Source organism: Bombina bombina, chromosome 9 (genome assembly GCF_027579735.1).
Source record: "Bombina bombina isolate aBomBom1 chromosome 9, aBomBom1.pri, whole genome shotgun sequence".
NCBI classification, from domain to species: Eukaryota; Metazoa; Chordata; class Amphibia; order Anura; family Bombinatoridae; genus Bombina; species Bombina bombina.
The window spans coordinates 25150926-25172943 of record NC_069507.1 but is presented as its reverse complement, the minus strand read 5'-3'; the positions used below and the strand labels follow the sequence as shown (position 1 = coordinate 25172943).

General features: G+C 39.0%; 1 protein-coding gene across 9 annotated transcripts in view; it reads left to right on the top strand.

The window, feature by feature from the left end:
* GBF1 (golgi brefeldin A resistant guanine nucleotide exchange factor 1) overlaps positions 1-22018 on the top strand; it is a 365751-nt gene that overhangs the window by 237277 nt on the left and 106456 nt on the right. For 4 of the 9 annotated variants that reach the window (XM_053691960.1, XM_053691958.1, XM_053691959.1 and 1 more), the window contains exons 9-11: positions 1807-1905; positions 6611-6758; positions 7195-7439. In XM_053691960.1, coding sequence (XP_053547935.1) covers positions 1807-1905; positions 6611-6758; positions 7195-7439 — 492 coding nt within the window. The remainder of the gene's footprint in view (positions 1-1806; positions 1906-6610; positions 6759-7194; positions 7440-22018) is intronic. The other 5 variants (XM_053691965.1, XM_053691964.1, XM_053691962.1 and 2 more) reach the window with 2 other exon arrangements.

The window sequence follows — 22018 nt, the reverse complement described above, 5'->3', positions numbered from 1 at the left end:
AGGCAAAAGAAAGTCTGGCAGGGAAGGAAGAGACTTCTGCATATTATTCACTCAGGTCCGGTCCGGCATGAAGAGAGAGACAAACGGGCCCCGAGTAAGATCTCCCGCCAAGATTTGAAGGCAGGGAGACTCTGACGTCAGGAGGTGTGTCAGATACCGCGTCACTTTGCTAGGCAACGTGACGTGAGACAGAGGAGATTCGTGAGCCGCAGCGACACGGCAATGAGCGGATCAGATACATGACATTACTGTTTTGAGATAAGCATAACAGAAGAGGTATTTTGGGGGTAATCAAGCCTTAGTTCATTTTGTTTTTGCTACCTTCTTTAACCTGTGTCCCTTCCATTGTTACCTGTTTATTTTGCCATTTCTGGATATCCCAAAAATCAATTTCACCATCTTGGTTCCAAAATTGTCAAGAAGACTTCTAAATATGCTTTAAATACCTGTGTGATGTGTTATTCTGTTGGGATCTCATATCAAGTAGAAGGTTCCTCCTTTTAAGGTGATGGGGCATCCTGTTAGAGATTAGGCTTCACATGAGCACAATACAGTGAATATTTGGTGGAACGCTTGTACATTGCAGCTACTTAGTCTTCTTTCCATACTGCTTGCGGTAGGAATGTCTTGCAGTCAGTTCTTCATAAAACCTGTATGTCTGTCCTTATCTCACTCTTGCTTTCAATAGGGTTACTTCCTAAATAGTTCATTTTTAGATGTTAACTTTCTGGTACATCAATCCCTTTACTCAAATAGTAATGGCAAGTTAAGGCTCACCATAGCACATTTTGTGTTAATTTTCTGTCTTCCCCTTCCATATATTTTCTATCTTGACTATGTGGGAAACAGGTCTGAAAGATATTAGGTGTTTGTAGAAGAGTATACCTAAATATTTCTGAGGATGTTTCTACCTACTTCTAATATACCCACTGGTTCCTATATATGTCTTGCCTGCAAATAATTTTGACCATTTGCATTATCAGTATTTTCTTTTTTCTTTTTTATTATTGTTTATATAATGTTCAGCTTTGATGGACCCACAAAGTCTGGTGTGTACCAGTGTACTAGGGCTTTGTTCTGATTTCTTTCATACAGGTGGTGAGAGTTCATGATCCATTACTCCTGAGAATTACTCTTCCCTACCACTAGGAGGTCAAAAATTCCCAAACACCAAGAGCTCTATATAACCCCTCCCACCTACCTAATGGTATGGAAGAGTAATTCCCAGGAGTACTGGATCACCACCATGAAGGTAAGCATAACTTATGTTTTGTATAGGTTGGGTAATGTAGACGGTGAGGAGATAAATAAGTTTGGTTTTCCCTCCCTAGATAGGCAGGAATGTGATATCTTTGTAAGTAATAGTTCCCATGTGTTGTCACTCTGGGTTTAAAGTTTTATCTGTTGGTTAAAATGTTTATTTTATTTATCATTCATGTTTAAGATGTAGTAGTACAGCAAGAGATATAGTGGTCAAATTACATTTTGACAAAATACAAACCAGAGTAAGCTATTGAGGGACCAGCTTATGAGTGTGTGTTTCTGAGTGTGTAAACATAATTAGACAAATGCGTAGTTGAAATGAGTCCATGAAAGCAAAGCATGAAATCTGACACAATTGTTTAATCCCAATAACCATATACCGACAACTAGCAGGTGCACCTTCTGATGGCGCTTCATGAATAGGATTGTCTACATCTTTGTGCTGTACCCAGTGTTAGCTTGTTTCCCTATGTGTCTCCCTTGGTTTTCCCTTTCTGTTCTGTTTTGCTTTGTTTAAACCATGCATTTCCCTGTTTTTCGCAGATCTCATCATGTCTACTCTGCAAACTGGAGCTTAATAGTGGTGACCAGTCCAAAAACCTGAACCAGTTAGAGAGGGTACTTCTTTTTAAGCGCTTGAAGGTCTTTCTCCCGTTTCTCATTTTCCTTACAGTGTGCAACTAAGAACCACATTTTTTGTTACATTTTTCTTTTGTCTGTGTAACTTGTGCGCTCTTACCTCTTCCTAGCCCTCTCAACTTCTAATTTGTTAGCATGGCTTTTTGGTGGCTGCATGGGGCAAACAGGCTTTGCTGTTCTGAATCTTACATTCCACTCTTGCATTTGGAAAAAGGTAGAGTTACAAAAACAGCATTGTTTCCATGTGTACTTTAACATAGCCTTATATCCTTGGGGTTAGTAATTACCCAGAAAACAACAATATATTTTTTTGTTCATTTCCCTCAACAACTCATTTTAAGTTATGACTTGACCCGTTTACCAATAGCTTGTGGAATGGTGACAATGTATATTTTATATTGCATGGGTGGCTTTCTTTCGCACTGGTGAAAGTGACTAACGAATATTTATCCCTCTGTGAGATGAGAATGTGTTTCAGTGTAGAACTTCACTACCTCACAGTGAATGTTGAATACAACTAGTAAAAAGAGGCTCATTTCTTAGGCTGGTGAATTTATGTACTTACCATATTTGGTAAGTATATCTAAAGATAATCACCTCTTCTGTGATGTCATATGAATCATAACTGATTTTATTGAGTGAGCCCCCAAACCCTTTTCTGGCTCTGTATACCAGTTTAGAGTTTATACATCGGCCGCATCATCTACATAAGTGCATTTAACAAAGGGCTACATCCTGTTGAATTGAATCCTGAAAAGGACATTGTGGTCAAAATTTGTCTTTGCTTAACGGAAAAGAGAGAATTTTAAAAGAAAATTTATGATTTTTTTTTAAAAAAAACCTCATGTTTTTGTTCTGCATAAAACAATGTTTTGTTGTCATATGTGCAGAAGCATGTTCCTCACCACCAGTAAAGCAAAATGGGTTGGATTAGTTACAACTATAAAGCCAGTTTGTTTTTTTAAATTAAACAAGTACAGTAGTTTTTTTCAGGCAACAAAAATATCTTCAGATGTGTAAATATCCATTTAAAGCGTAGTTGGGAAGCACTTCAAATAGACCTGTTCAGGTATTTATCTGATATGATAGGAGGTGATAAGCCAGAAGTTGCTTTTTTATTTGTTCTGAAGCTAATTTTAGAAGTGAAATCCTCTTGATAAAGTGTTGTAGCTTCAAAATAGATAAAACCCACCACCCCCATTTAAAATCGATCAAATTTTAAAGTAGAACTATTGTTAAAGTACACACGCCATTGGTCACATCTTCTTTTTTTTTTTCTGGAGATGGAGAACTCTGACTTATTCAAGTGCATGAGCTCTAATGACTTTTTCATATGTTAGGAGATATCTTGCATATTGAAAAAAACCAACAGTATTAGATATCAAGTCTCAAGCATTCCTATAGAGTAACATTTTCTGAATTCAGTCTGTTGAACATCATATTTGATACTGCCGGCCTTAGATATAATATAAAAGCCAGTGTCCTTTTATACAGTGCGTGACTTTTTGAAAAAAAAGTTTTTTCTTTTTAGTGCATCTTTAAAACTTAAAGTAGATGGAAACTGTAATTCTAGATCGGGGTGTCATGAACATGACACGATTTGTGGATTTCTCTGCATGAGCAGCATTATGAAAGTAATTGACAGGTTGCTTTAATGGAGAGATTCTATAGACATTCCGTATTTTAGTCTTGAGTTGGACACACCCGTTCTAGATGTTCTTCAAGAAAAGTGAGACAGGCCATTTACTGTCTACAATTTAAATGTAAATAAAATGGTTTTCAAGTATACAAAATACAGCTTCTCTTGACTTCTGACCCCTCCTAGTTAGTTCTGTGAGATGCCCGTACATGCCGTTGTATATTCTAATGTCTTGTACAAGACTGGTTCATGAGGATTTGATCTTGTGTTTTGCAGCACACGGTCACAACTTTATGCATTTGTATACTGTGTTCCATGTCTGGTTGACCTAACTTAAATCCAATAGGTAGAATAACTTGGAGGATTCCATTGATGTAGGATTATGTTTTGAATCCCAGTCTGCCTTCCTGTCAGCATGCATGTTGTTGTGCCTTAACCTTCACGTCTTGGTGTGTCAATCAGTCCCCTGTCTGCACCTACAATGTATAGAGTCTAGTTTTCTTAAGTGAGTTACTAATTATGGCTCATGACATTTTTTCTTGAGGCTTACAATATCTTTTGGAAAAACAAACGCGTTCAGGTAAGGAGACTTGTAAATACATCTTCTACCCTATTTAAAATCAATGACGTGTTGTCAAAAAAAAATACAAATGAAAAACTCTGAAAGTTAATTTTTATTTTTTCCTTATTGTCTGGTTTATTGGTGCCTTTGTGCTAGGAGCTTAGTCCAGATAAGATCAGCATTTTAGTTTATTACACTTTACAGACTCCAGAACAGTAGGTTTCAACTGTATCAATGATCTGCTGTGTATAAAAAATAAATAAAAGGTAAAAACTAAAGCAGAGTTAAGAGAGATAAATAAGAGAAATGTGCATAGAACATACACCTGCTCCTTAATTTGGTCTCCTAAGATCACGTTCTTCCTAGGTTGGTGCATATTCTAGTATGATTTCTGTTAGGTGATTATCCTGCCTAGACCGTGGTTGTTCAAAATCTCCTTAGTTTAATTTGTGAGTAAAGCAGTTTTGTTGAGTATTCTGTTCCATGACAGGCATAAATAAAAAATATGTTTTAAACATTTGTTTATTTACTTGTTTTGATTACTTTTTAAATCGTTTTTTTCCCCCCAATTGGTCCATGTTGTCTCTTTCAGGTCAATGTACACCCCCCGTCAGGCCATAATGCTGTAATACTCTGCTGGCCCCTCAGTCAGACTAATTAGGTGCATGCATACCTCTTGTTTTTATTATGGAACAGATGAATACAGAAAGGGATTATGTGCAGACTAGATATTTAACAATATATACAGTATATATATTTCATACTTATAATATATTTTTCAGTCTATCCAACTATGTTGTCATTAGCTAGAAGAGAAGGGGTTTTAGGCAACAGAAAAGTCTTTTTAATCACAAGGCTTTAAATGAATGTGAGGAAATTCCCTGCTGTTCATTGGCAGAGGGAGACTAGGATGCTCTGCACGTCTGTTGGCAATGAGAAGCCACCAATACATTGCCTTTTACTTTTATGTCTCAAGTGGGAGAGGACTGGCCAAAGCCTGCAGGAAGAGAGATATTTTTTTAGCTATATTCATTTATAGGTGGTATTGGTTTATGCAGCATGGGGGTGAAAGTGACACATTGGGGTCCTGCTAGATATTTCCAAGATTCCCAAATAAAATTCTACTTTTTAAAAATGATGTTTAACAAGAAGACCGGGCTTGATCTGTCATATTTCTTTTGTAGGATAACCAGTAATATGGCTGTATGAGTAACTTACTATTGATTATGAGAATAATTTCTATTTGAGACACGATTTTTAATTGCATGGGTAAAAACAGACAAAGAAGAAAACCCCCCAGATCATTAAAAAGCATAGACCAGGGGTCATCAATTATGTCCCTCCAGAGGTTTTGGACCTAAATTTCCCATGATGCTCAGCCAGCTCTGAAATGCTGGCTGAGCATCATGGGAAATGTATTTACAAAACCTCTGGAGGTCCACAGTTAATGACCTCTGGTATAGACCATTATTTACTGTGGACACAACAGATTATGGGGCGCTCACCCTTCTTCACAAAGCCTCAGGCACTACTGTCTGTAACAAAGGTACGCTCCAAACCAAGAAACACAGCTTGAGGCCTAGTAACTATTGTTAGCGCATAAAAGATGCACAGATTGATGTACACACCGATTCGCTATTGTACGTATTTTATGGTGATAAATACTTTTTTTAAATGATTGGCTGCGATTTTTATTTCCTTCTTTATAGTGTTCTTAGTATAAACTGATTCTCTAGTTTGTTTTTCATTTTTTTAACTGTTCACGGTTGTTGATTTTACATTTATCTTCAAAGCATTTCCATACCATTAGCAATCTGACTTGCTATGATATTAGAATGTGTCCTTTAGTATGATATGCACTGAACAAAACAGGAAGTGAACTATGGAGTTATAAAAACAAACGTATTTGTACAAACAATGACGGTTATTTTATAAGACACCAGGAGTACAGGCTTGCTAGTAGTCACTGATGTCTCTGCCTATAGAGCTGTATTGACTGCACCCGATTATTTTTTTCATTGTATCTAATGTTACCCCTTCCCAATCATGGGGAGGATTAACTGGATAACTATAGAATGCCAATGGGAGATGCTCAGAGAGGACTAGAGCTTATGAGCTGGTAAATAGTTGTCTTCCCTTCATCTAATGGGACAACGCTGCATTATCACTTTTATCTGCAGGAACATTCAGTTTTTATGAGTGTTTAGTGTTGGTACATTGCCTTTAATCAGCTGTCCTGCACATTGTATTGGGAGCAAAGCATCAAGGGGATTATAAGCCTTTGAGATATGTATATAAGATGTTTATTTAGCTGAATTTAAAAAAAAGAATGGGTTTCAGGCATTGGTGATGAAATCAAGTGAGTTTTTTTTACATGTAACCAAAATGGCAGTTGTGGGAACACCATATATTGATGATGTGATGGTTAAATCCTGCTTGTACCAAAGTAATTCCCCTGTTAAGTTATTTTATTGCTGCTTTTTACCATTTAAAACTCTTCCCCACAGTTGAAGATGAGAGCAGGAGGGATGAGTGACTCATCAAAATGGAAAAAACAAAAGCGGTCACCTAGGGCGCCACGTCATGTAACTAAAGCCATGGCCGGAACAGACTCCTCTACACAACCCCCATTGACAAATGGCACTGGCATAGCAGGTATTCTGTTAATTTTCTAATCTTGCCACAAAATAGGATCGATGGTAGATTTTTATTTTAATTCTAAGTTAATGTTAGATTATTTTAAATAAATTGTGGCACCTGGTCCATCAGCTGTTAGAAAGGGTGTGACCTTATTGAATATGAGTGTATATTCTAACTGGTAAAGAAGTCAATTCAGTTATTGTAGGACTTGCCTCAAAATGCTCTTATATTTGGTTAAACCTTTAAGGTTGTAGTCACACTATACACACAATGTGAATTAAACTCTTGTACTGGCGCAAGTAACTTTACATTATTGTGATTGAGCCCATTGTAGAAGTAATGAAACCAGTTGGATACATTTATCACTAGAAAAATGTTTTAGTTGACAAGCAAAAGAGCAGACTCCAATGTTTACATCTGATTTTTAGTGAAATACTTTTCTTTTTTACAGCTGGAATTCCTTTCATTGATTGTGCTTCTCCTGAAGCTACCTCTCCAATCTCATTGGGAAGTTCAGAGGCCACACCATCTCTTATCAGTCCTAGCACAGATAGTGGGCTGGAACTGTCCTCCCAAGCAACATCCAAAGAGGACCTCTCGGAACTGGACCAGACCAGCCCTGTGTCTATTGCTGGTGCCATTTCTTCCCCAGGCGATGCAAATCTTTCAGAGCAACAAAATCCAGATGATCCCAAGGTGTGTTTTTTTATACCAAAGAGACGTATGAGCTAAAAAATTGGAGAAGCTACAAAGAGATCCCATATACCATGGGGGACCTTTATAAATGTGTGTGTTTTGTTGTGTTTTTTTTTTTTTTAGCCTTCAGAATATACATATGCTTGTTGTGAGCACACATGGTTACTTGCAGATGCTTATAATGCTGGGAAAGATTAAGGGACAGTAAACCTTGTTTGATTTTACGCAATTCTTTACTATGTGCAGAATTATGTAACATAAGGATAGCCTTTCTTGTGAAAAAGTTTTCCAAAATGCCTAATTTGCACGTTCCCGCACTAGGTCACACACACATACAAACTTGCATGCATACACACACACAAACACATATACATACACACATATAAACACACACTTGCATATATACATACAAAAACACACAGTTACATACATAGATATACATACACAAACACACGCATACTTTACATACAGTATATACACATGCACACATTTATTTAGTTATATATATATATATATATATATATATATATATATATATATATATATATATATATATATATTAATATAACACACAGAAAAAGTCCAGCACTCACTCATAAGCTATCAACTAAAATAAAAAGCAGCAATGGAAGAGTTAGTTACTGCATCTGGCCAAATGGGAAAAGCCCAGGTACCTCGTCAAGGTCTCTTCCAAAAAAAAAACCTGGGTCCCTAAACAGCCACACAATGCTGGCTCACAATCAAACAATTGTGAAAAAATGGAGGGTGCACAGGCTTATATAATCTCCCCAAACATATACAAAACACTGGTGGGGTCAGCACTCCCAGGCCGGACCGGGTACACATCCCATGATCCTGCAACATGCACAGCCCTGGGTGCAAACCAGCACTCTCAGGAAGCTGCACTGTCACCAGAGCCACAGGCAGTTAACCCCATACAGGCCTGGGTGCAAGGCCCAAACAGGGAAAATTACAAAAAAATAATACATTAATATAACACACAGAAAAAGTCCAGCACTCAATCATCAGCTATCAACTAAAATAAAAAGCAGCAATGGAAGAGTTAGTTACTGCATCTGGCCAATTGGGAAAAGCCCAGGTACCTCGTCAAGGTCTCTTCCAAAAAAAACCTGGGTCCCTAAACAGCCACACAATGCTGGCTCACAATCAAACAACTGTGAAAAAATAGAGGGTGCACAGGCTTATGTAATCTCCCCAAACATATACAAAACACGGGTGGGGTCAGCACTCTCAGGCCGGACCGGGTACACATCCATGACCCTGCAACATGCACAGCCCTGGGTGCAAACCAGCACTCTCAGGAAGCTGCACTGTCACCAGAGCCACAGGCAGTTAACTTCCATTGCTGCTTTTTATCTTAGTTAAGAACTTGTGAGTGAGTGCTGGACTTTTCTTTCATGTAATTAGCAAGAGTCCATGAGCTAGTGACGTATGGGATATACATTCCTACCAGGAGGGGCAAAGTTTCCCAAACCTCAAAATGCCTATAAATACACCCCTCACCACACCCACAATTCAGTTTTACAAACTTTGCCTCCTATGGAGGTGGTGAAGTAAGTTTGTGCTAGATTCTACGTTGATATGCGCTCTGCAGCAAGTTGGAGCCCGGTTTTCCTCTCAGCGTGCAGTGAATGTCAGAGGGATGTGAGGAGAGTATTGCCTATTTGAATGCAGTGATCTCCTTCTACGGGGTCTATTTCATAGGTTCTCTGTTATCGGTCGTAGAGATTCATCTCTTACCTCCCTTTTCAGATCGACGATATACTCTTATTTATATACCATTACCTCTGCTGATTTTCGTTTCAGTACTGGTTTGGCTTTCTACAAACATGTAGATGAATGTCCTGGGGTAAGTAAATCTTATTTTCTGTGACACTCTAAGCTATGGTTGGGCACTTTATTTATAAAGTTCTAAATATATGTATTCAAACATTTATTTGCCTTGACTCAGGATGTTCAACATTCCTTATTTTCAGACAGTCAGTTTCATATTTGGGATAATGCATTTGAATCAATTTTTTTCTTACCTTAAAATTTGACTCTTTTTTTCCCTGTGGGCTGTTAGGCTCGCGGGGGCTGAAAATGCTTCATTTTATTGCGTCATTCTTGGCGCAGACTTTTTTGGCGCAAAAAAATCTTTTCTGTTTCCGGCGTCATACGTGTCGCCGGAAGTTGCGTCATTTTTTGACGTCCTTTTGCGCCAAAAATGTCGGCGTTCCGGATGTGGCGTCATTTTTGGCGCCAAAAAACATTTAGGCGCCAAATAATGTGGGCGTCTTATTTGGTGCCAAAAAATATGGGCGTCGCTTTTGTCTCCACATTATTTCAGTCTCATTTTTTCTTTGCTTCTGGTTACTAGAAGCTTGTTTATTGGCTTTTTTTCCCATTCCTGAAACTGTCATTTAAGGAATTTGATCAATTTTGCTTTATATGTTGTTTTTTCTCTTACATATTGCAAGATGTCTCACGTTGCATCTGAGTCAGAAGATACTTCAGGAAAATCGCTGTCTAGTGCTGGAACTACCAAAGCTAAGTGTATCTGCTGTAAACTTTTGGTAGCTATTCCTCCGGCTGTTGTTTGTATTAATTGTCATGACAAACTTGTTAAAGCAGATAATATTTCCTTTAGTAATGTACCATTGCCTGTTGCAGTTCCTTCAACATCTAAGGTGCAGAATGTTCCTGATAACATAAGAGATTTTGTTTCTGAATCCATCAAGAAGGCTATGTCTGTTATTTCTCCTTCTAGTAAACATAAAAAATCTTTTAAAACTTCTCTCTCTACAGATGAATTTTTAAATGAACATCATCATTCTGATTCTGATGACTCTTCTGGTTCAGAGGATTCTGTCTCAGAGATTGATGCTGATAAATCTTCATATTTATTTAAAATGGAATTTATTCGTTCTTTACTTAAAGAAGTACTAATTGCTTTAGAAATAGAGGATTCTGGTCCTCTTGATACTAATTCTAAACGTTTAGATAAGGTATTTAAATCTCCTGTGGTTATTCCAGAAGTTTTTCCTGTTCCTAATGCTATTTCTGAAGTAATTTCCAGAGAATGGGATAAATTGGGTAATTCATTTACTCCTTGTAAACGTTTTAAGCAATTATATCCTGTGCCGTCTGACAGATTAGAATTTTGGGACAAAATCCCTAAAGTCGATGGGGCTATTTCTACCCTTGCTAAACGTACTACTATTCCTACGTCGGATGGTACTTCGTTTAAAGATCCTTTAGATAGGAAAATTGAATCCTTTCTAAGAAAAGCTTATCTGTGTTCAGGTAATCTTCTTAGACCTGCTATATCATTGGCTGATGTTGCTGCAGCTTCAACTTTTTGGTTGGAGACTTTAGCGCAACAAGTAACAGATCATAATTCTCATAATATTATTATTCTTCTTCAGCATGCTAATAATTTTATCTGTGATGCCATCTTTGATATTATCAGAGTTGATGTCAGGTTTATGTCTCTAGCTATTCTAGCTAGAAGAGCTTTATGGCTTAAAACTTGGAATGCTGATATGGCTTCTAAATCAACTCTACTTTCCATTTCTTTCCAGGGTAACAAATTATTTGGTTCTCAGTTGGATTCTATTATCTCAACTGTTACTGGTGGGAAAGGAACTTTTTTACCACAGGATAAAAAATCTAAGGGTAAAACAGGGCTAATAATCGTTTTCGTTCCTTTTGTTTCAACAAAGAACAAAAGCCTGATCCTTCATCCTCAGGAGCAGTTTCAGTTTGGAAACCATCTCCAGTCTGGAATAAATCCAAGCCTTCTAGAAAGGCAAAGCCTGCTTCTAAGTCCACATGAAGGTGCGGCCCTCATTCCAGCTCAGCTGGTAGGGGGCAGGTTACGTTTTTTCAAAGAAATTTGGATCAATTCTGTTCACAATCTTTGGATTCAGAACATTGTTTCAGAAGGGTACAGAATTGGTTTCAAGATGAGACCTCCTGCAAAGTGATTTTTTCTTTCCCGTGTCCCAGTAAATCCAGTGAAAGCTCAAGCATTTCTGAATTGTGTTTCAGATCTAGAGTTGACTGGAGTAATTATGCCAGTTCCAGTTCTGGAACAGGGGATGGGGTTTTATTCAAATCTCTTCATTGTACCAAAGAAGGAGAATTCCTTCAGACCAGTTCTGGATCTAAAAATATTGAATCGTTATGTAAGGATACCAACGTTCAAAATGGTAACTGTAAGGACTATCTTGCCTTTTGTTCAGCAAGGGCATTATATGTCCACAATAGATTTACAGGATGCATATCTGCATATTCCGATTCATCCAGATCATTATCAGTTCCTGAGATTCTCTTTTCTGGACAAGCATTACCAGTTTGTGGCTCTGCCGTTTGGCCTAGCTACAGCTCCAAGAATTTTTACAAAGGTTCTCGGTGCCCTTCTGTCTGTAATCAGAGAACAGGGTATTGTGGTATTTCCTTATTTGGACGATATCTTGGTACTTGCTCAGTCTTTACATTTAGCAGAATCTCATACGAATCGACTTGTGTTGTTTCTTCAAGATCATGGTTGGAGGATCAATTCACCAAAAAGTTCATTGATTCCTCAGACAAGGGTAACCTTTCTGGGTTTCCAGATAGATTCAGTGTCCATGACTCTGTCTTTAACAGACAAGAGACGTCTAAAATTGATTTCGGCTTGTCGAAACCTTCAGTCACAATCATTCCCTTCGGTAGCCTTATGCATGGAAATTCTAGGTCTTATGACTGCTGCATCGGACGTGATCCCCTTTGCTCGTTTTCACATGCGACCTCTTCAGCTCTGTATGCTGAATCAATGGTGCAAGGATTACACAAAGATATCTCAATTAATATCTTTAAAACCGATTGTACGACACTCTCTAACGTGGTGGACAGATCACCATCGTTTGATTCAGGGGGCTTCTTTTGTGCTTCCGACCTGGACTGTAATTTCAACAGATGCAAGTCTCACAGGTTGGGGAGCTGTGTGGGGATCTCTGACAGCACAAGGAGTTTGGGAATCTCAGGAGGTGAGATTACCGATCAATATTTTGGAACTCCGTGCAATTTTCAGAGCTCTTCAGTTTTGGCCTCTTCTGAAGAGAGAATCGTTCATTTGTTTTCAGACAGACAATGTCACTACTGTGGCATACATCAATCATCAAGGAGGGACTCACAGTCCTCTGGCTATGAAAGAAGTATCTCGAATTCTGGTTTGGGCGGAATCCAGCTCCTGTCTAATATCTGCGGTTCATATCCCAGGTATAGACAATTGGGAAGCGGATTATCTCAGTCGCCAAACGTTGCATCCGGGCGAATGGTCTCTTCACCCAGAGGTATTTCTTCAGATTGTTCAAATGTGGGAGCTTCCAGAAATAGATCTGATGGCGTCTCATCTAAACAAGAAACTTCCCAGGTATCTGTCCAGATCCCGGGATCCTCAGGCGGAAGCAGTGGATGCATTATCACTTCCTTGGAAGTATCATCCTGCTTATATCTTTCCGCCTCTAGTTCTTCTTCCAAGAGTAATCTCCAAGATTCTGAAGGAATGCTCGTTTGTTCTGCTGGTAGCTCCGGCATGGCCTCACAGGTTTTCGTATGCGGATCTTGTCCGGATGGCCTCTTGCCATCCGTGGACTCTTCCGCTACGACCAGACCTTCTGTCGCAAGGTCCTTTTTTCCATCAGGATCTCAAATCCTTAAATTTAAAGGTATGGAGATTGAACGCTTGATTCTTGGTCAAAGTGGTTTCTCTGACTCTGTGATTAATACTATGTTACAGGCTCGTAAATCTGTATCCAGAGAGATATATTATAGAGTCTGGAAGACTTATATTTCTTGGTGTCTTTCTCATCATTTTTCTTGGCATTCTTTTAGAATTCCGAGAATTTTACAGTTTCTTCAGGATGGTTTAGATAAAGGTTTATCCGCAAGTTCTTTGAAAGGACAAATCTCTGCTCTTTCTGTTCTTTTTCACAGAAAAATTGCTAATCTTCCTGATATTCATTGTTTTGTACAAGCTTTGGTTCGTATAAAACCTGTCATTAAGTCAATTTCTCCTCCTTGGAGTTTGAATTTGGTTCTGGGGGCTCTTCAAGCTCCTCCGTTTGAACCTATGCATTCATTGGACATTAAATTACTTTCTTGGAAAGTTTTGTTCCTTTTGGCAATCTCTTCTGCCAGAAGAGTTTCTGAATTATCTGCTCTTTCTTGTGAGTCTCCTTTTCTGATTTTTCATCAGGATAAGGCAGTGTTGCGAACTTCTTTTGAATTTTTAACTAAAGTTGTGAATTCTAACAACATTAGTAGAGAAATTGTGGTTCCTTCATTATGTCCTAATCCTAAGAATTCTAAGGAGAAATCATTGCATTCTTTGGATGTTGTTAGAGCTTTGAAATATTATGTTGAAGCTACTAAGTCTTTCCGAAAGACTTCTAGTTTATTTGTTATCTTTTCCGGTTCTAGAAAAGGCCAGAAAGCTTCTGCCATTTCTTTGGCATCTTGGTTGAAATCTTTAATTCATCTTGCCTATGTTGAGTCGGGTAAAACTCCGCCTCAAAGGATTACAGCTCATTCTACTAGGTCAGTTTCTACTTCCTGGGCGTTTAGGAATGAAGCTTCGATTGATCAGATTTGCAAAGCAGCAACTTTGTCCTCTTTGCATACTTTTACTAAATTCTACCATTTTGATGTATTTTCTTCTTCTGAAGCAGTTTTTGGTAGAAAAGTACTTCAGGCAGCGGTTTCAGTTTGAATCTTCTGCTTATGTTTTTCATTAAACTTTATTTTGGGTGTGGATTATTTTCAGCAGGAATTGGCTGTCTTTATTTTATCCCCCCCTCTCTAGTGACTCTTGCGTGGAAAGATCCACATCTTGGGTAATCATTATCCCATACGTCACTAGCTCATGGACTCTTGCTAATTACATGAAAGAAAACATAATTTATGTAAGAACTTACCTGATAAATTCATTTCTTTCATATTAGCAAGAGTCCATGAGGCCCGCCCTTTTTTTGGGGTGGTTATGATTTTTGTATAAAGCACAATTATTCCAATTCCTTATTTTATATGCTTTCGCACTTTTTTATCACCCCACTACTTGGCTATTCGTTAAACTGAATTGTGGGTGTGGTGAGGGGTGTATTTATAGGCATTTTGAGGTTTGGGAAACTTTGCCCCTCCTGGTAGGAATGTATATCCCATACGTCACTAGCTCATGGACTCTTGCTAATATGAAAGAAATGAATTTATCAGGTAAGTTCTTACATAAATTATGTTTTCTGTGTGTTTTATTAATGTATTATTTTTTTGTAATTTTCCCTGTTTGGGCCTTGCACCCAGGCCTGACTGGGGTTAACTGCCTGTTGCTCTGGTGACAGGGCAGCTTCCTGAGAGTGCTGGTTTGCACCCAGGGCTGTGCATGTTGCAGGGTCATAGGATGTGTACCCGGTCCGGCCTGAGAGTGCTGACCGCACCCGTGTTTTGTATATGTTTGGGGAGATTACATAAGCCTGTGCACCCTCCATTTTTTCACAGTTGCTTTTTTTTTTACAGTTGTTTGATTGTGAGCCTGCATTGTGTGGCTGTTTAGGGACCCAGGTTTTTTTTGGAAGAGACCTTGACAAGGTACCTGGGCTTTTCCCATTTGGCCAGATGCAGTAACTAACTCTTCCATTGCTGCTTTTTATCTTAGTTGAGAGCTTGTGAGTGAATGCTGGACTTTTTCTGTGTGTTATATTAATGTATTATTTTTTTTGTAATTTTCCGTGTTTGGGCCTTGCACCCAGGCCTGTTTGGGGTTAACTGCCTGTGACTCTGGTGACAGTGCAGCTTTCTGAGAGTGCTGGTTTGCTCCCAGGGCTGTGCATGTTGCAGGGTCATAGGATGTGTTCCCGGTCTGGCCTGAGAGTGCTGACCCCACCCGTGTTTTGTATATATACACACACATACACACACACATATATTATGCACATATATACATACATACTAGGGCCTCACGATTAATAGCATATGTGATTTTAAAACGGCAATTAATCACCACAACTTAAAAACCGCGAGAGTATGCAATTTTAGCCCCGCCCCCTATGATGTCTTCTATGATATACAGGAGGGCTGGCTGTAACAGTTAATTGTTGGCGGGCTCCTGTAGGGAAAGGAGGAGGAGGGGGTGGCGGGAGTAGAGAGGAGCATTCCCCCCCCGATAGTGGAAGTTTGCAGGGACCTAGTAATGCACAACAAAACAGGTTTATATATATATATATATATATATATATATATATATATATATATATATACACACACACACTCACTGTGTGTATATGTATATATGTGTATATATATATAGGAGTAAGTAAAATGTGTCCCCTCAGTGAACTGAGTTGATACAAGTGATACTCTGTAGTAGGCGCTAGTCAAAAATGAGTAGGATATAGTGGCAGCTATATAGGACAAGTACTGGGAGGGATGTGAAGCCCTAGACAGTAAGAGTAAATGTGTATTCAAGGATTGATACAGCGCCTATGTATCCATTAAACTGTTGGGGTATGTAAGGAATATAAAATTAAATAAAATAAATGAAAGTCCAGCTAAAAATTACATATAAAATATATGAACTATGAAACAATGTTCATATGAGTCCTAAGAATGTATATAGTCCGTAATGAATCTCCAGATATAGTTGATATGCAGTTATAGATGGTATATAATACCCTTACCAGATATTACCTCAATCGAATGAGCTAAGTATGCCGCACTGGGGGTATATATAGATGATTGGATTTCCTCCTTGTATCCAGCTGAGATGCCTCTTTTAGTATTCGTTAGCCTCCTGGAGTATGCAGGGATGTGTTTCTGATGGTGAATAGATCCCTTACACTTCCTATGGGTTGGTGGTTGGCCTCTTGGAGTGCTTTTTTTGTCTTGGTATAAACTTTCTCCAGCGTAAGGATACCCAGGGAGACAAGAAAGAGTATATAGTGTAATACAGTTTATTTATAAATAAGCACAGAAATGCAATTTACATAGCACTCGCATTTAACATCCTCAAACAGTATGAGGTATGTATAGGGCAAATCATACATGCCCTATACATACCTCATACTGTTTGAGGATGTTAAATGTGAGTGCTATGTAAATTGCATTTCTGTGCTTATTTATAAATAAACTGTATTACACTGTATACTCTTTATATATATGTATGTTCATGTGTGTATATGTTATAGTCATTTATAAGAAAATATGTACAAAATTGTGATTTTCATTTTTGCCCATATCGCCCAGCCCTAATACATACATACACACACACACACACACACACACACACACACACACATATATATATATACACCCACACACATATATACATACACACATATATATATATATACACCCACACACATATATACATACACACCTATACATACACACACATATATATATTATATATACACAGAGACACACACATACATACATATATATATATATATATATATATATATATATATATATATATATATATATATAGATATAATATATATATATATATATATACATACATACATACATACATACATACATACATACATACATACATACATACATACATACGCACGCACGCACGAAGGGGAGACAACCTGGACATGTCACTGGAATGAACACAGCTAGCCGTTGTAATTTTTTTAGTAAAATGTGTATTGTTTCAATATAATTATCTTATCACCCATCCTGAGGACAATTAGGGACAGATATATAGCAGAGTCAGGCTTTTAAAGTCTGCAAGGTACACTTCCAATTATAAGAATTGGGTAACCCTCCATTTTAAGGATTCAATTACAGGAGAATGGAGCAAAATAAGTAATGAATGTATATTGAATTTTTGTTATCACACATAAGATTTTGTATTACAATCTGAGAGTTCTAATATCATGGGATATGTAATATGTATTTCTCTTAAGTGTATCCAGTCCACGGATCATCCATTACTTATGGAATATATTCTCCTTCCCAACAGGAAGTTGCAAGAGTCCACCCACAGCAAAGCTGCTATATAGCTCCTCCCCTAACTGCCATATTCAGTCATTCTCTTGCAAGCCTCAACATAGATAGGAGGTCGTGTGAGTCTGTGGTGATTTATACTTAGTTTATTCTTCAATCAAAAGTTTGTTATTTTTAAATGGCACCGGAGTGTGCTGTTTATCTCAGGCAGTATTTGGAAGAAGAATCTGCCTGCGTTTTTCTATGATCTTAGCAAACGTAACTGAGATCCATTTGCTGTTGTCACACATTCTGAGGAGTGAGGTACTTCAGAGGGGGAATGGCGTGCAGGTTTTCCTGCAGATAAGGTATGTGCAGTAAAATATTTTTCTAGGAATGGAATTGACTATGAAAATACTGCTAATACCGAAGTAATGTAAGTAAAGCCTTAAATGCAGCGATAGCGACTGGTAGCAGGCTTATTAATAGAGATACATACTCTTATAAAAATGTGTTTTAAAACGTTTGCTGGCATGTTTAATCGTTTTTTAACGTACATTGGTGATAACACTGTAATGTTGGTATAGCCTTAACTGCAGTAAAAGCGACTGGTATCAGGCTTATTAATAGAGATACATACTCTTGTAAAAATGTGTTTTAAAACGTTTGCTGGCATGTTTAATCGTTTTTTAACATATGTTTGGTGATAAAACTTATTGGGGCCTAAGTTTTTTCCACATGGCTGGCTTAAATTTTGCATAGAAACAGTTAACTGAAGCTTCCCACTGTTGTAATATGAGTGGGAGGGGCCTAATTTAGCGCTTTTTTGCGCAGTTAAAATTACAAAATGAATTATCCAGATTCCCTCAGCAGTCCCATGAATACTACAGGACATTTCTAAAGGGCTAAAAAGACTTCCAAAATCGTTTATAGGGAAGGTAATCCACAGCTCTGCTGTGGCAGTTTTGTTGTGTCTGTTTTTAAAAACGTCTGTCGTTTTTTTGATCTGTTTTTTGCATTAAGGGGTTAATCATCCATTTGCAAGTGGGTGCAATGCTCTGTTACCTTATTACATGTACTGTAAAAATTTTGTTTGTTTTACTGCCTTTTTTCACTGTTTTTCAAATTTTGACAAAATTTGTTTCTCTTAAAGGCACAGTAACGTTTTTTATATTTGCTTGTTAACTTGATTTAAAGTGTTTTCCAAGCTTACTAGTCTCATTATTAGTCTGTTTTAACATGTCTGACATAGAGGAAGCTCTGTGTTCATTATGTTTTAAAGCCATGGTGGAACCCCATCTTAGAATGTGTACCAGATGTACTGATTTCATGTTAAACAATAAAGATCATTTTTTGTCTTTAAAAACATTATCACCAGAGGATTCTGTCGTGGGGGTAGTTATGCCGACTAACTCTCCCCACGTGTCAGACCTTTTGACTCCCGCTTTAGGGACTCACGCTCAAATGGCGCCAAGTACATCAAGGGCACCCATAGCGTTTATTCTACCAGGGGATTCTGTCGAGGGGAAAGTTATGCCGATTAACTCTCCCCACGTGTCAGACCCTTCGACTCCCGCTTCAGGGACTCACGCTCAAATGGCGCCAAGTACATCAAGGGCGTCCATAGCGTTTATTTTACAAGACATGGCAAAGGTGGTGAATAATACTCTGGCAGCAGTATTAGTCAGACTACCTGAAATTAAAGTAAAGCAGATAGCTCTGGGGGTAGATACAGAGCATACAGACGCTTTAAGAACCATGTATGATACTACCTCACAATATGCTTAGTCTGTGGGTGATTTTTTTGACTCAGGGAAGATGATTTAACCTGATTCTGATATTTCTACATTTAAAATTTATGCTTGAGAACCTCCACTTGTTGCTCAGGGAGGCTTTGGCTGCTCTGAATGAATGTGTACAATCGCAGGGCCAGAGAAATTGTGTAGACTGGATAAATAATATGCAGTGCCGGTGTGTACTGATGTTTTTCCAATATCTAAAGAGGTTTACTAAAAATTTTTTTTTTTAAGGAATGGGATAGACCAGGTGTGCCGTTCTCTTCCCCTCCTATTTTTTAGAAGAATGTTTTCTAATAGTTACCACCATACGGGACTTCTGGCAGACAGTTCCTAAGGTGGAGAGAAGAGTTTCTACTCTAGCTAAGCGTACCACTACCTCTGGCGAGGACAGTTGTGCTTTTTAGATCCAATGGATAAAAAATGTTTATTCAACAGGGTTTTATCCTGCAGCCCCTTGCATACATTGCTTCTGTCACTGCTGCTGCGGCGTTCTGGGTTGAGTCTCTTGATGAGGCTTTACAGTTAGCGACTCCATTGGATGAATATATTTGACAAGCTTATGCTAGCCAATTCCTTGTTTTCTGATGCCTTTGTTCATTTGACTAGACTAACGGCTAAGAATTCTGTTTTTTACTATACTGGCGCGCAGAGCGCTATGGCTTATATCATGGTCAGCTGTCGTGACTTTAATAAATAAGCTACTTAACTTCCCTTCAAGGGGCAGACCCTATTCGGGCCTGGTTTGAAGGAGATTATTGCTTATATCACTGGAGGAAAAGGTCATGCCCTTCCTCAGGATAGGAATCAAGGGCCAAAAAAGGTCTAATTTTCGTGCCTTTTAAAACTTCAGGGCAGGTGTGGCATCCACTTCCTCTAAGGCAAAACAAGAGGGAATTTTTGCTCAGTCCAAGGCGGTCTGGAGACAATTGGACCTGGAACAAAGATAAGCAGGCCAAGGAGCCTGCTGCTGCCTCTAAGGCAGCATGAAGGAACGGACCCCTATCCGGTAACGGATCCTATAGGGGGCAGACTTTCATTCTTCGCCCGGGCGTGGGCAAGAGATGCCCAGGATCCCTAGGCATTGGAATTTATATCCCAGAGATATCTTCTGGATTTCAAAGATTCCCCCCCCAAAAAAGGGGAGATTTCGCCTTTCACAATTATCTGCAAACCAGATAAAGAAGGAGGCATTCTTACATTGTGTACGAGATCCATCCAGTTCCAAGAGAGGAACAGGGACAGAGTTTATACTCAAATCTGTTTGTGGTTCCCAAGGTGAGGGAACCTTCAGACCTATTTTGGATCTAAAGATCTTAAACAAATTCCTCAGAATTCCGTCATTTAAGATGGAAACTATTCGTACCATCTTAACTATGATCCAGGAGAGTCAATAGAGGACTACAATGGATTTGAAGGATGCTTATCCTCACATTGTGATGCATAAAGATCACCTTCGTTTTTCAGGTTTGCCTTTCTAGACAGGCATTACCAGTTTGTAGCTCTTTCCTTTGGGATATCTACAGCCCCAAGAATCTTTATGGAGGTTCTGGGGTCGCTTTGGCGGTCCTTAGGCCGCGGGGCATAGAAGTGGCCCCTTAGTTAGACGACATCCTGATACAGGCGTCAAACATCCAAATTGCCAAGTCTCATACGGACGTAGTACTGGCATTTCTGAGATCACATGGGTGGAAAGTGAACAAGGAAAGAGTTCTCTATCCCCAATCTCAAGGGTTTCCCTCCTAGGGACTCTGATAGATTCTGTAGAAATGAAAATTTACCTGACGGAGTCCAGGTTGTCAAAGTTTCTAAATTTCTGCCGTGTTTTTCATCCCATCCGCGCCCTTCGGTGGCTCAGTACATGAATGAAATCGGCTTAATAGGTAGCGGAAAGGGACATAGTACCGTTTGCACGTCTACATTTCAGACCGCTGCAACTATGCATGCTCAGTCAGAGGAACGGGGATTACACAGATTTGTCCCCCTGTTGAACCTGGACCAAGAGACCAGAGATTCTCTTCTCTGGTGACTATGTCGGGTCCATCTGTCCAAGGGTATGACCTTCTGCAGGTCAGATGGGACAATTGTTACAATGGATGCCAGCCTTTTAGGTTGGGATGCAGTCTGGAACTCCCTGAAGGCTCAGGGATAGTGGACTTAGGAGGAGACCCTCCTTCTAATAAATATTCTGGGAGTAATATTCCATGCTCTTCAGACTTGGCCTCAGTTAGCAACTCTGAGGTACATCATACTCAGTCGGACAATATACACGACTGTGGCTTACATCAGCCATCAAGGGGGAACAGAAGTTCCCTAGTGATGTTAGAAGTCTTACAATAATTCACTGGACAGAGACTCACTCTTGTCTATCAGCTATCCATATCCCAGGTGTTGAGAACTGGGAGGTGGATTTTCTAAGTCGTCAGACTTTTCTTCCGGGGGAGTGGGATTTCCTCCGGAGGTCAAGACCAGCCAGGAGAGGGCTTTGGTGTTTTTGACAGCGCCTGCGTAGCCACGCAGGACCTGGTATGCAGATCTGGTGGACATGTCATCCTTTCCATCACGTTCTCTGCTTCTGAGACAGGTCCCTCTACCTCAGGGTCCTTTCAACCATCTAAATAGAATCAATCTGAGATGGACTGCCTGGAGACTGAACGCTTGATGTTATCAAAGCATGGCTTCTCCGAGTCAGTCATTGATACCTTAATACAGACATGAAAGCCTGTCTCTAGGAAAATTGAACATAGATATGGTGTAAATATCTGATTGTTATGAATCCAAGGGTTACTCATGGAGTAAAGCCTGGAT